At 43.6% G+C, this 15,588-nt stretch overlaps 1 protein-coding gene across 1 annotated transcript in view; it reads right to left on the reverse strand.

Moving 5' to 3' along the window:
* TEX11 (testis expressed 11) overlaps nucleotides 1-15,588 on the reverse strand; it is a gene marked incomplete at both ends in the record, with an annotated part of 446,038 nt that overhangs the window by 351,582 nt on the left and 78,868 nt on the right. The window contains one exon of the mRNA XM_079764448.1: nucleotides 583-668. Coding sequence (XP_079620574.1) covers nucleotides 583-668 — 86 coding nt within the window. The remainder of the gene's footprint in view (nucleotides 1-582; nucleotides 669-15,588) is intronic.

Genomic DNA, 15,588 nt, shown 5'->3' on the forward strand with positions numbered 1-15,588 from the left:
CCCATTCTTCCCACCCTTCCCACCCTTATACTGTGGGGTTGGCAGACAGCAATAAGTCCCAAAGCAAAGAAAAAATTTTCCATAATCTTCATGAAGACACAAAGGAGGAATAGAGGGAGAGCATACTCTTATGTTATATTAAGAAGAGAATAGCCCTGGCCGGTTTGGTCAGTGATTCGAGCATTGGCCCGCAGACTGAAGGTCTCAGGTTTGATTCCAATCAAGGGGACATCCATCATACCTCAGTTGCAGGCTTGATTTCCAGCGCTGGTCAGAGCACATGAAAGAGGCAACCAGTTGATGTGTCTCTCACATCGATGTTTTTCTCTCTCTGTCTCTCCCCCTCCCTTCTACTCTCTCTGAAAAATCAATGGAAAAAATATCCTTGAGTGAGGATTAACAGAAGAAAAAAGAATAACATACATTTTTTGATCACTGGCAGCATGTAAGAATAATAACTAGTACATGTTAAAGCAGTAAATAAATGTAGCATGTTGGCTTTTTAAGTCAATATTTAAATTTAAACTTAGCTGAACTTTATAATATGCTTGAATTTACATTCATTGTTTTTGTTTATATTACCTAAGCCAGTAACAACTTTCTTCGTATTTATTCAGCATGTGGGTTTCTACTCCAAAGTTGTAACAGAGAATAAGAAGATATTCAGTCTGCAATTAAAAAAAAAGTTACATCAGATTCATGATTTCCTTAACATTAAAATATCTATAGAGATCATACTGGGCTTCTGGTCAAGATGGCAGTATAGGTAGATGCAGTACTGGCATCTTTCCACAACCATATCAAAATTACAACTAAACTACAGAACCACCATTATTCAGAATCACTTAATATCTAGCTGAACAGAAGTCCTATAATTTAGACATACAGAAGCAGTCACATTGTGACTGGTAGGAGGGACAGAGTTGTGGAACAGGCTGATCCCACAGCCACATGTGGTACTTAAAAATAGGGAGGAAGAGATAAACCAAAGGACTTGTATGCATGCATATGAGCATAACCAATGGACATAGATGGTGGGGAGTGATGGAATGTGCTGGGGATTGGGGCGGCTGGGGAGAGGTCAATGGAGGGAAAAGGAGACTTATGTAATACATTAAACAATAAGGAACTTAAAATTAAAAAAAATAGGGAGGGATATCTGAGCTGCTGAGGTCCTCCCTAAGAATGGAGGGGTCCCATCCCCACACCAGGCCTCCCTGACCAGAGTTCCAGTGCCAGGAAGAGAAGTCCCATATCTTCGGGATGTGAAAACCAGTGGGGATTCCTTTGTTTAGCCCTCCCCCAAGAGAACCAGCAGGTAAGTGACTCATCTGAGTCTCCATCAACCTAACACTGTTCACCCAGCCCTAGTGATTTCCTGATACCTCACCCTACCCAACCTGCAGGTCATGCCAAGCCATTTTCAGTGGCTTTTCCATACAAATGGCTTGTCTGAGCTCATGTTGCAGACACTCCTAAAATATCTCAAAGGTCCACAAACCCCAAACAAGCAGCATCTGGCCTCGGTGTGCCCTGTACCTCTTGCTAAACAGCCCTAAGTCCAGCAGTAGCAGCAGCCGGCCTTAGTCCACAGCTTGACCTCTCCCAGGCACCTCCAAGCACAACAGAAGTAGCAGCTCACTCTGTAGCTCATGTCAGGTAATGGCTGATCTTGGCCTAAATCCTCAGTAGGCACCAGAGCCAGTACACCTGGTAGACAGTTTCAGACCATTCTGGAGAACCACCCAACCACCTCCAGAAGCAGTGCACTCAAGGTGTGAACTCAGTAAACACCAGAGTCTCACTGAAGAGAGTCCTTCTCCTTGAGGTCAGGCCCTGGCACAGCAGCTGCTCTGCTGCAGTTAGGACCAGTCCTTGCAAATGATTAGCCTGGAAATAAATCCATCCCATTGACATGCCAATGGCAATCAAGGCTCAACTACAATAGGAGAGTACAGACAGCTGACATGGAGAGCTGTACCTGGAATGCCCAGCTCAGATGACTGAGGAAGCTGTGCCTAATAGGCTCTACCTAATACACAGAAACAAACAAAGGGAGGCAACCAAAATGAGGAGACAAAGAAACATATCCCAAATGGAAGAACAGAACAAAACTACAAAAATTAACTACATACAATAGAGACAGGAAATATACTAGATGCAGAGTTCAAAACACTGTTTATAAGGATGCTCAATGAACTTAGGGGAAGATTAGAAGAACTTAGTGAGAACTTCAAAGAGGTAGGAAACATAAAAATGAAAACAGAAAACATTTTAAAAGTCTGAAATGAAGAATATGTTACAGGGAATCAACAGTAAAGAGGATAAAGCAGAGGTTCAAATCAATGATTTGGAAAAAAAGGAAAGCAGAAAACACCTAATCAAAACAGCAAAAAGAAAAAAGAATCCAAAAAATAAGGATAGTTTAAGGAGCCTCTAGGACAAATTCAAGCATACCAACATTTGCATCATGGGGGTGCCAGAAGAAGGAAAAAGAGAGCAAAAATTGAAAACCTATTTGAAAAATATAATAATTAAAAAGTTCCCTAACCTGGTGAAGGAAATAGACATATAAGCCCAAGAAGCAAAGAGAGTCCCAAACAAGATAAACCCAAAGAGGCCCACACCAAGACACATTATAATTAAAATGCCAAAGATTAAAAACAGAATCTTAAAAGCAGCAAGAAAAAAGTAGTTAGTTAGTTATCTATAAGGAAGTTCCCATAAAACTATCCGCTGCTTTCTCAGCAGAAACTTTGCAGGCCAAAAGAGATTGGCACAAAATATTCAAAGTGATAAAAAGCAACCAAAATTACTCTACCCAGTAAAGCTATCATTTAGAATCAAAGGACAGATAAAGAACTTCCCAGACAAACCCAACCGGCATGGCTCAGTGGTTGAGCATCAACCTATGAACCAGAGGACCACAGTTTAATTTCCTGGGAGGGTACATGTCCAGGGTTGCTGGCTCAATCCCCAGTAGGGGGCATGCAGGAGGCAGCCAATCAGTGATTATCTCTCGTCATTGATGTTTCTATCTCTCTCTCCATCTCCATTCCTCTCTGAAAACAATAAAAATATATTAAAAAATAACCCACTCTTCCTTATCAAAACCTCTCAGTTTATTTAAAGAGGAACTACAAAATATTCAGATTGGAGAATTAGTTATGTATGGAAAATACAATATATTACTAATAGAACTTGAAAGATCCTTTAATAACAGGAAGTGGAAAATCTAATTATTGCCCAGCAAAAGAACAGGCTAAAATTATTTTGTAGGTTGTCAAATTCAGTAAAAGGCTTTGGATTAGAGCAGGGGTTGCCAACCGATGGTCCACGGACCCCTACTGGTGGTCCGTGAGGTCTGAAAGGTTGTCGACCCCTGGATTAGAGAGTATATTCAACACCAAAAAATTCACCACTGAATGGAGGAAAAAATGTTTTTTTCCAAAAATCAAGGCAAGTTTAAAAAATTCTAAAGTTCTGGAATGTGTCCAAAGCACTTATCTAGTCATAAGACTTATTTAGAAACTAGAGGCCCAGTGCATGAAATATGTACACAGGTAGGGTCCCTAGTGGCTGCCAACTGCCGGCTGGGGCCTCCCTTTCCCCAGTCACCTGCAGCTGCGACCACTGGCCAGGGGGAGGGAACACGGGCCTTCTAATCCGTCCCTCACTCAGCTTTCTCTAATCCTCAGATTATCTCAGTAATAATCAACAATAGTCCATTAATTATTTCTCCTGGTGCTCTAAGACACAATTTTCAGTAGTTGAGTGTTGACCTATGAACCAGAAGGTCATGGTTTGATTCCCGGTCAGGGCACATGCCGAGGTTTCGGACTCGATCCCCAGTAGGCGATCTGCAGGAGGTAGCCGATCAATGATTCTCTCTCATCATTGATGTTTTCTATCTCTCTCTCCCTTCCTCTCTGAAATCAATAAAAATATATATTTTTAAAAAAACTTTGTCTTTGAACAATACAGTATTACCTTCTGCTTTCATGTCAACACCTTACAATAATTCCTAATCTAGTTTTGGGATACAGGAAAGATGTCTAAGAAAAAAAGAGAGCTGGTTAACTTAACTAATTAATTCCTTTTAAAACACTATGTTAGTGCTTCTCCAACCTTTATCTGATCATTTCCTGTCATTATAAGATTTCTTGACCTAGATTATCAGGTCCCTTGTCTAAACCTTAAGCACATAAAAAATACCCTAAATAGTTCTACTGACCTTTAGAATTAAAAATCATTAATTTCCTAACAGTACAGTTCTATCAACCAAATAAAATAACTCTTAACTCTCTGGACTTAAAGGTCTTTTACTAGTAGCCCCATTATGATGAAGGCATATTTACTCATCTGTTATATATCCTATGTCTACAAGATACCAAAAGTTTTCTTTCCCTACACACCACCTAAAAATCTCCTGTCATATCTTTCAATACACATTCAATGTCCATTAACTCTATAAAGCATATTAAAGAAACGGGTTTTTTGCCCTCTAGTAATTTGTAAAGTGAAGTAGATAGAAACAGAACCAAAAGAAAGAGACAGTAAAAACATGCAAATTAAAAGAATCCAAAGAACTGTACAGATAAAATTATTAGGGTTAATAAGAGAATTCAGAGAAGTTATTAAATAAGCATTTACTAGTATACAACTGAATTCTTATACACTAATGACAAAAATATCAAAATATAATCTTTAAAATATCATTTACAATAACAATGGAATGTGAAAATTACAAAAGTATATTGAAATGCATTAAAGATTATATAAATTAGGATATATCCCATTCATGAATAGGAAGACTCATTATTATAAAGATAATGAAGCTCTCCAAATGAATAAATTAATCCAATGCCATTTCTTTTTTTTTTAATATGTTTTTATTGGTTTCAGAAAGGGAGAGATAGAAACATCAATAATGACAGAGTATCACTGATTGGCTGCCTCCTGCATGCCCCTGCACTGAGGAATTGAGCTGTGACCTCCTCGTTCATAGGTTGTGCTCAACTACTGAGCCACAATGGCCAGGCAGTCCAATGCCATTTCAATCAACATCCCAATAGTTTTTCACCAAACTTGACAAGCTGACTCATAAATGAATATGAAAGAATTAAAGGCCAAGAACAGCTAAGACAATATTGAAGAACAAAGCAGAAGGACTTGTTCGATCAAGATTATAGTGGGTTGCACTGGCTGGTGTTGCTCAATTGGTTGGAGCATCAACCCATACAACAAAAGGTGACAAATTCAATTCCAAATTAGGGCACATACCCACGTTCCGGGTTTGATCAATGTTTCTCTTTTACATTGATAGTTCTCTCTCTCTCTAAAATCAATTTTTAAAAAGAGACTATAGTGAGTTGAATAATGTCCCCCCAAATTCATGTCTACTTGGAACCAGTGAATATTACCTTATTTGGAATTAGGGTCTTGGCAATATAATCAAGATGATGTAATAGTGGATTAGGGTGAGCCTTAAATCCAATATGACTGGTGCCCTTCTAAGAACATCATTCAAGAATAATACAGATAAACCACAATGTAATTCTAAAAATTCCCTAGGATTCATCAAACCCACAGGAAGGTAGAGAAATGTAAACAGAGAAACAAAAAGCAGAAAAAAAAACAAAAAGGCCAGTATCAAGTTCCTCTTAAAGATGTTACATTGAAAACACACAATTACTCTTCTCTCTCCTGAAATCCCAGTAAAATGCTAAGTGTATAATTTAATAGTGTTAATTATATTCACATTGTTGTGTAACAGATCCCTAGACTTTTCATCATGTAAAACTGAAAATCTTTACCCATTGAACAACTCCTCATTTGCCTCTCCCTCCAATCCCTGGCAACCACCATTCTTCTTTCTATTTCTAGAGTTGACTACTTTAGATACCTCATATAAGTGGAATTATACACTATTTTGGCTTTTTCTGACTGGTTTATTTCACTTAGAATAGTGTACTCAAGGCTCATCCATGTTGTGGCATTTGACAGGATTTTTTTATAAGGCTGAATAAGAAATCTTTTTTCCCATTCATTTATGGATAAACATTTGAGCTACTTCCACCTCTTGGCTACTGTGAATAATGCTTCAATGAACATAGGTGTGCAAATATCTTTTCAAGAGCCTTCTTTCAGTTCTTTTGCACACACCCAGAAGTGGAATTGCTGGGTTATACAATAATTCTATTTTTAATTTTTTGAGGAACTGGCATACTACTTTCCATAGTGGCTGCGTCATTTTACATTCTCACCAATAGTACTCGGGGTTCTAATTGCTCCACATCCTCATCAACACTTGTCATTTTCTCTTTTTCTAATAGCGGCCATCCTAATAGATGTGAAGTAATATCTCATTATGATTTTAATTTTTATTTCCTCAAGAATTAGTAATATTTGCATGTTTTCATACACGTGTTGTCCAATTATATATCTTCTTTAGAGAAATGTCTATTCAGGTCCTTTGCCAATTTTTAAATCAGGTTATTTGTTTTCGTTGTTAAGGTTAAAGTTCTTTGTGTATACTAGATATTAAATCCTTATCATATATATGATCTGTAAATACTTTCCCCTATTCCACAGGTTGCCTTCCAACTCTCTTGATTGTTTCCTTTAATGTGCAGAAGTTTTTTACTGATTTTAGAGAGAGAGGAAGGGGAAGAGAGAGAAACGTCTATGTGAGAGAAACACCGGTTGCCTCCCATATGCACCGTGACTGGGGATTGAACTCGCAACCTGGTTCTGTGCCCTGACTGGTGACCCTTCGGTGCATGGGATGATGCTCAACCAACTGAGACACCCCAGCTGGGCTGTGCAGAAGTTTTTAAGTTTGATGTCATTCCTTTTGTCTATTTTCACTTTTGTTGCCTGTGCTTTTGGTGCATATCAAAAAATCATGCCAAATCCAATGTCAAAATTTCCCCCCTGTTTTCTTCTAAAACTTTTATAGTTTTGGGTCTTATATATAGATATTTAATCCACTTAGTGATTAATTTTTATTTGGTGTATGAAAGGATCTAACTTTATTAATTTTTAATTATTATTTATTTATTTTAGAAAGAGAAAGGAAGGAAGGGAGGGAGACAGACAGAGAAAGCATCCATTTGTTTTTCCACTGATTCATACATTCATTGATTGTTTCTTGTATGTGCCCTGACTAGGAATCAAACCCACAACCTTGGTCTATCAATACAGTGCTCTAACCAGGCCAGGACCTCCAATGTTATTATTTTGCATGCAAATATCCAATTTTACCAACAATATTTGTTGAAAAGACTGCTGTTTCTATATTGAGTGGCCTTGACACCTTTGTTAAAGAGTTTTTATACAAGCAAAGTGTATTCCTGAACTTTTTATACTGTTCTGTTGGTCTTTATGACCATAATGTTTTAATTGCTATAGCTTTACAATATGTTTTAAAATCAGGAAGTGTAAGGTCTCCAACTTTATTCTTAATTTTCAAGATTGTTTTGGGCTATTTGGTTCCTTTGAGATTCCATATGAATTTTAGGATTTTTCTCTCTGTCTGCAAAAATGCCATTGGGATTTTATAAGGATGACATTGAGCCTATAGATAGAATTGAATACTATAGACATTTTAACAATATTAAGTCTTCCAATCCATAAACACAGGATGTCTTTCCATTTATCTGCGACTGTTTTAATTTCTTTCATCAGTTTGTTTATAGTTTTCAGTGTACAAGTATTTCACCTTCTAGGGTAAATACACTGAGTGGCCAGATTATTATGATCTCTTGAACGCATAATAATCTGGCCACTCAGTGTAAATCCTATATAATAAAAAGGCTAATATGCAAATTGTCCCCTCGACCAGGAGTTCGACCAGCCGGCAGGCCGGCCAACCGCCCATGTCCCCTCCCCCTGGCCAGGCTAGCCGGACCCCACCCATGCACAAATTTATGCACCGGGCCTCTAATACACACACACACACACACACACACACACACACACAGTGGCCAGATTATTATGATTATGCCATTATTATTATTATTATGCCATTCAGTGTATGTTCCCTAGTATTTCAAAATTTTTTTAAAAGGCACAAACCTAGTAGGGTAAGATAGCAGACCAAGAGCAACATAGTTCTAGAGGCTGGAAAAGAAATTGGTAAATTAGTAATTAACTTAGTAGACTTGAGAAAGTAGAATGCTATACTAGCAATGCGGAAATCTGAGAAGCAAACCAATTTATATTGCCATATCCTCCTTTCAATTTCAGCACCTGGCACCCCAGGTACCTTATAAAGGTGAAGCTGAAAACATGAAAATTGGTTGAAGGTATGTTTAAAAAGCCTTCCGCATTCCATCAGACAAGCAACTGTCTCTCCATGATCTTAGCAATAGTCTGCAGAGGGCAAAACAGAAGGTCTCTGAACTTGGGGAGATCAGACACAATTGAGGGTAGAGATGCTATACTGAAAAAAGATTGATTAAGTAAAATTTACATACTGAATAGACCCAAATCTTTGTTCCCTCCTCCTCAATATCCAGGACACAAGAAACCAAGTATTGGATCTCTAAGAGCCTTTTATGAGAAATTTGACCAGCTGAAGAAAAAAGATCCAAGGACACTGAACTCAGCAAATGGCTCACCTTACAGAGCATCTCATTAAGATCACATTACAGAGAAGACAATCCAGGAAAAGAGCTTTCAATTATATTTTTAGTGTTTCGTTATTAAAGATAAGCAGCCAATGATCATCAGACATCTGAGGAAAGCATCTAATAGAAAGGCAAAGACTGATCACACACAAACAGAAAAAGTCACTTTGGAGAAAACAGAGATTATGCAGAGGAAAAATATGGGGGAGAAAAATTTGTCAATATCTTCTAATAAAGAAAATAAGCTACTGCAACCCTGAAATAACAGGATGCTGTGAAACAAATGTTGGTGAGGATGTGGGAAAAAAGGGAAATTTCATGCACTATTGATGGAATTGTAAATTGGTGCAGCCACTATGGAAGACAGTATGAAGGTTCCTCAAAAAGCTAAAAACAGAATAATCATGTGACCCAGAAATTCCACTTCTGGGTATTTATCCAAACAAAACAAAAACACTAATTCAAATAAAATGCACCTGTGTTCACTGCAGCATTATTTACAATAGCCAAGATATGGAAGCTAACTAAGTGTCCATGAATAAATGAATGCATAAAGAAGATGGGATATGTAAAAGCCTAAGTGACCGTCTCACCGTCCAACCGGTACCTATGATGCGCAATGACCACCAGGGGGCAGACGCTCCAACCGGTAGCTATGACATGCACTGACCACCACGCTCAATGCAGGAGCTGCCAAACTGCAATGACTTGGCAGCTGCGGTACTCAGGTGACACACCCGGAACCAGAGAGAAGGGAGCCCAATTCCGGGGTGCGTCACCCAAGAACTGCCCTCTCGCAATCCGGGACCCCTCAGGGGATGTCGGAGAGCTGGTTTTGGCCTGATCCCCACAGGCCAGGCTGAGGGACCCCACTAGTGCACGAATCTGTGCCCTGGGCCTCTAGTATGAAATATTACCCAGCAATAAAAAAAATGAATGAAATCTTGCTAATTGTGACAAAATGGATGGACATAGAGGATATTATGCTAAGTGAAATACTTCAGACAGAGAACAACAAATACCATGTGATTTCACTTATATATGGAACCTAAAAATAAAACAAAAGAAATGAACAAACAAAGCAAAACAGAAACAGAGTAATATATACAGCAAACTCTCAATTTTGCAGACCTTGATTTAGCGGACATCTGATGGAACAGACAAAATTTCCAGTCCATATGTCATATGTGAAAATTAACACCCTGTTCAATTAAAAATGCTTTTAACCAAATTTGCTTATAATTAAATTAATAGGTTATAATTTTTGTTATATTAATTATTAAATTAATAGCTTTTTAATATATTTTTATTGATTTCAGAGAGGAATGGAGGAGAGAGATAGAAACATCAATGGTGAGAGAGGATCATTGATTGGCTGCCTCCTGCACGCCCCCCACTGGGGATGGAGCCCGCAACCCAGGCATGTGCCCTGATTGGGAATGGAACTGTGACCTTCTGGTTCATAGGTTGACCCTCAACCAAGTGAGCCACACTGGCTAGGCAATTAAATTATTTTTTAAAAATGTTAGTGAATATACCATATGTTGGAAAAAACACTGTAGTAATTTCGCCAACATAAATATTACATATCTACAACTATAGTCTACATATTTAAATCCAGGAGTCACTGCTCGTAAATGTTCAGCGAATGATTAGCATGTGATCACACCACATCTCACATGGTAATTGGTTCTGCTATCTTGTGGCCTGACTTTCTGCAGCAGTTTTAATGCTTGCTGATGTTCCCACATGTGCTAAGCCACGCCCCAGCCATGTGCATTTACTTGCAGTGACTGGTAAATACACCCATTTACTAGGCCTATTCAGTATAAATTTAAAATTGCTACAATACATATAGAAAACTTTTCTGTGAAATTGAACTTTTCATACATACTTAATTTTTTAAAATATATTTTATTGATTTTTTTTTTACAGAGAGGAAGGGAGAGGGATAGAGAGTTAGAAACATCGATGAGAGGGAAACATTGATCAGCTGCCTCCTGCACACCCCCTACTGGGGATGTGCCCGCAACCCCATGTTGGTACATGCCCTTGACTGGAATCGAACCAAGACCCTTCAGTCCGCAGGCCGACGCTCTATCCATTGAGCCAAATCAGTTAGGGCCATACTTAATTTTAATGGCACAAAAGTGTCTAATATAAGTAAAAACAGGTAAACTAAATTAATTTGTCAATTTTTTTACATATGCAATCAGAAAACCTACTATATTATATAATAAATTTTAGGCTTTAATGGACATATCCCTTGCCTGAATTAGTCAGCTTTATCAAGGTTTTATTGTATAGAGAACCAACTGGTAGGTTGCTAGAAGGAAGAGAGGTGGAGAGATGGGTAAAAAGGGTAAAGGAGAACAAAAGGTACAAATTTTCAGTTATAAAATAAATAAACAATAGTGATGTAGTGTACAGCACAGGGAACATAGTTAATAGTATCGCAAAAACTTTGTACTGTGAAAGGTTACTAGACTTATTGTAGTGATCACTTCATAATGCATCTATACTAATAAAAGGGTAATATGCTAATTACACCAGGTAGACTGGACATCTTCCGATCATCCTTCTGGACAAAGCCAGAGTTGTGGGGGCCAAGGCAGAGGCGGTTAGGGGCAATCAGGCCAGCAGGGGAGCAGTTAGGGGTGATCAGGCCAGCAGGGGAGAGCAGTTAGGGGTGATCAGGCTGGCAGGGAGAGTGGTTAGGGGCGATCAGGCAGGCAGGCAGGTGAGCGGTTAGGAGCCAGCAGTCCTGGATTGTGAGAGGGACATCACCCGAGGGGTTCCAGATTGGAGAGGGTGCAGGCCAGGCTGAGGGACCCCCCGCCCCGTGCACGAATTTCATGCACTGGGCCTCTAGTCTAATCTAATAATAGACAAATATGCAAATTGACCGCACCTTCGCTACGCCCAAGCCATGCCCACCAGCCAAGCCACACCCACCAGCCAATCAGGATGAATATGCAAATTATCAAAACAAAGATGGCGGCTAATTTGCATATCGCGACAGCATAGAAAGAAGCCAAGAGCTGCAGAAGGGAGCAAAGCTGCAGAGAAGCAAGCAAGCCGGGGGGGGGAGGAGAAGGAAGGAGCGGAGGTGGGGCCGGGGGAGAAGGAAGTTGAGCAGGCAGGGACAGGGGAGAAGGGGCGGGGCCGGGGGAGAAGGGAGGAGCGGAGGCGGGGCCAGGGGAGAAGGGAGGAGCGGAGGCGGGGCCAGGGGAGAAGGGAGGAGCGGAGGCGGGGCCAGGGGAGAAGGAAGTTGAGCAGGCGGGGCCGGGGGAAAAGGGAGGAGCAGAGGCGGGGCCAGGGGAGAAGGGAGGAGCGGAGGCGGGGCCGGGGGAGAAGGGAGGAGTGGAGGCGGGGCCAGGGGAGAAGGGAGGAGCGGAGGCGGGGCCGGGGGAGAAGGAAGTTGAGCAGGCGGGGCCGGGGGAGAAGGGAGGAGCGGAGGCGGGGCCAGGGGAGAAGGGAGGAGCGGAGGCGGGGCCGGGGGAGAAGGAAGTTGAGCAGGCGGGGCCGGGAGAGAAGGGAGGAGCAGAGGCGGGGCCAGGGGAGAAGGGAGGAGCGGAGGCGGGGCCGGGGGAGAAGGAAGTTGAGCAGGCGGGGCCGGGGGAGAAGGGAGGAGCAGAGGCGGGGCCAGGGGAGAAGGGAGGAGCGGAGGCGGGGCCGGGGGAGAAGGAAGTTGAGCAGGCGGGGCCGGGAGAGAAGGGAGGAGCAGAGGCGGGGCCAGGGGAGAAGGGAGGAGCGGAGGCGGGGCCGGGGGAGAAGGAAGTTGAGCAGGCGGGGCCGGGGGAGAAGGGAGGAGCAGAGGCGGGGCCAGGGGAGAAGGGAGGAGCGGAGGCGGGGCCGGGGGAGAAGGGAGGAGTGGAGGCGGGGCCAGGGGAGAAGGGAGGAGCAGAGGCGGGGCCGGGGGAGAAGGAAGTTGAGCAGGCGGGGCCGGGAGAGAAGGGAGGAGCAGAGGCGGGGCCAGGGGAGAAGGGAGGAGCGGAGGCAGGGCCGGGGGAGAAAGGAAGAGCGGAGGCGGGCCGGGGGAGAAGGGAAAAACAGGCGGGCTGGCAGAGAAGGCGGACTGGGGGAGAAGGGAGGAGCGGAGGTGGGGCCAGGGGAGAAGGGAAGAGCGGAAGCGGGCCGGGGGAGAAGGGAGGAGCAGAGGCGGGGCCGGGGGAGAAGGGAAAATCAGGCGGGCTGGCAGAGAAGGCGGGCCGGGGGAGAAGGGAGGAGCGGAGGCGGGGCCAGGGAAGAAGGAAGGAGAGCAGGTTGGCGGAGAAGTTACAAAAGCAGGGGGGCTTGCGGAGATCGCGGGGCGGGGGACAAGGGAGGAGAGCAGGCAGGGTGGGGCAGAGTGCAGCAGGAAACCCTATTGCAGGATTTTTCCTGCAACGGGAACGCTAGTATATGTGTCAAATCACTATGTTGTACACCTGAAAATATTGTAATATTGTATGTAAACTATACTTTCATTTAAAAAATTATTCACACAAAAAAGACAGGATATGAAAATGGCAGCCAACAGGACAGCAGTGAGGAAGAGAGTATGAGTGAGTGAGGGAGCAAAAAGGGAATGCGTGGACATGTGAGGTGTGTGTGTGCGTGTGAGTGATAGATAATCATATTATGCATGACTGTTGGGGCTGGCAGACCAGGCTCCCCTAGCCAGGCAGCCTCTACTACCACTGCCATCTCTCCCAAGACAGCTGGATCTGCTGCAGAGACTGTGCCAACCTGAAGGGGAGAGCGGCTGTGACTGGGAGCCCAGCCTCACCTCTACCTGGGGAGACCTCGGACACCAACTGGGAACCTACAGCCACACCGGCCAGGGACCTGCAGCCTCAGCTGTGAACCCACCAACACTGAGACTCGAGCCTTCCCAGCTGCGGGCTCTTAAAAAGTTTGTCCAGGGGGAGACAAAATAGCAACCGAATAGGTGGACGTTCCTGTGCCTTCTCACAGAGCAGATAGAAGACACAGCTGAAATGAATAACATTCACCCAGAATTGGTGAATTAAACATAGCAGGTGAGACAATCCATGGCCGGAAAGGACAGAGAACACATGGAGAATGGTAGGATCGGGGATCTGGGCTAGAGAGAGAAAGACATGCAAAACTGGGATTAGAGGGTCAGAAGGAAACTGCACTGCACCAAGTCTGCATCGCTCGGGGATATGCGTAACACTCAACTATAGAATGGGGTCCACAGGGCTGCTGGCAGCAAGGCACACTAGATCTAAGTCCACAATATGGGAAGCTGTGACCAAAAAGGCAGCCTGAAGTTCTGCACTGGCGGCACAGTGCTGGGGGGAAGGGGAAGAGGAAGGGTGAGAGAGACGCACAGTGGTGCAGTTACTCTGTCTTTATATATTCCTTGCATTCACTCGCTAAACCCAGTACATAAGATCTTTCAATTACAAAAACTCATCAAAGCTGCGATGCAGAGGAAGGTGGTTTTGTGGAAGCTGGGGAGCAAAACAGGGAGGCAACCAGGAAGCCAGCTCTGGGACAGTCTGGTCCCTTGAACACTGCACAGCCATTTTTCTCATGAAGGAGCCAGACCCTACTAGCAGTGCAGCAAGGAAACAAGGATTCTGAGTAACTCCAGGGAACCTCCTGGGTCAAGGGGCCATGTGGTCTTGGAAACTAATACAGCAACACTGCCACCTAGAGTCCATGTCAGAAATAGATGCTTGAGTAAATACCACTGAAAGCAGGCAGCCAAACAAAGCCGGCAGATTGATCCTGCCTGTCTGAAACCAAGGCTGTGGAGTCTGACACAGAGGAGCAGGGGATCGCTGGGAACTTCAACACAGTGCTGACTACATAACAAGAAACTGAGACTTGGCAGACAGAACAGTAGAGAGGGGTCTTAAACCAGCCCCCATGGGACATTAAAACTCAGCTGAACTACACTTCTTGGGGAGAACCAAGATGGCAGCATAGGTAAACACCTGTACTTGCTGCCTCTCACAACCACATCAAAATTACAACTGAAAGGCAGAACAACTACCACCCAGAACCGCAGGAAAGCTGGCTGAGTGAAAGTTCCACAACTAGAGATGTGAAGAAAGTGCAGCCGAAACCGGTTTGGCTCAGTGGATAGAGCGTCGGCCTGCGGACTCAAGGGTCCCAGGTTCAATTCCGGTCAAGGGCATTTACCTTGGTTGCGGGCACATCCCCAGTAGGAGGTGTGCAAGAGGCAGCTGATCGATGTTTCTCTCTCATCGATGTTTCTAATTCTCTATCCCTCTCTCTTCCTCTCTGTAAAAAATCAATAAAATACATTTTAAAAAAAAGAAAGTGCAGTGAGACTGGTAAGAGGTGCGGAGGCGCGGAAAGTGCTGGTGCTGCTCTTTTAATCAGGAGAGAGATATAAGCTCCCGCTTGGTCTGAGTTCCAGTTCTGGGTGAGACTCTGGGGGACCCAGACACATACGGGGAGAAACTGGACTGTCTGGCATCGGGACAGGAACACGAGGGCGGCTTTCTCTCAGAGGTGCTCATAGTGATCATTGTTCCTGCACGGGGGCACAGGACACAGAGACCTGGGGACCTCTCCGGTGCAGGACTGACTGGCAGCCATTGCTGTTTGCTCTACCCTGGTGATTCCCAGAGACCCCGCCCCACCCAATTTACAACCCCACTCAAGCTGTGCGCATCAGCATTTGCATATGAATGGCCTGTCCTTACTCCGCCTAAAACCTGTCAAACTGCAGCTGGGTCAGAGAGCCCCAGAGCTTCCAAAAGAAGGCCCAAGGCCCGGCAGCAGCAGCCTGCCTTGCTTCATAGCTGGGCCTCGTCTGGGCACTTCCAAACTCCATACAAAGAGGAGGAATCTGCATATGTCTCTGTAGCTCCTACTGGGCGGCCCCAGACGGTGGCTGACCTTGCACCTCCTTGGAGATCCAAGAGCCAGTGTACCCAGTGGTCAGAGTGAGACCATACCGGATTATAAC

This window comes from Cnephaeus nilssonii, assembly GCF_951640355.1.
Source record: "Cnephaeus nilssonii genome assembly, chromosome: X".
NCBI lineage: Eukaryota > Metazoa > Chordata > Mammalia > Chiroptera > Vespertilionidae > Cnephaeus > Cnephaeus nilssonii.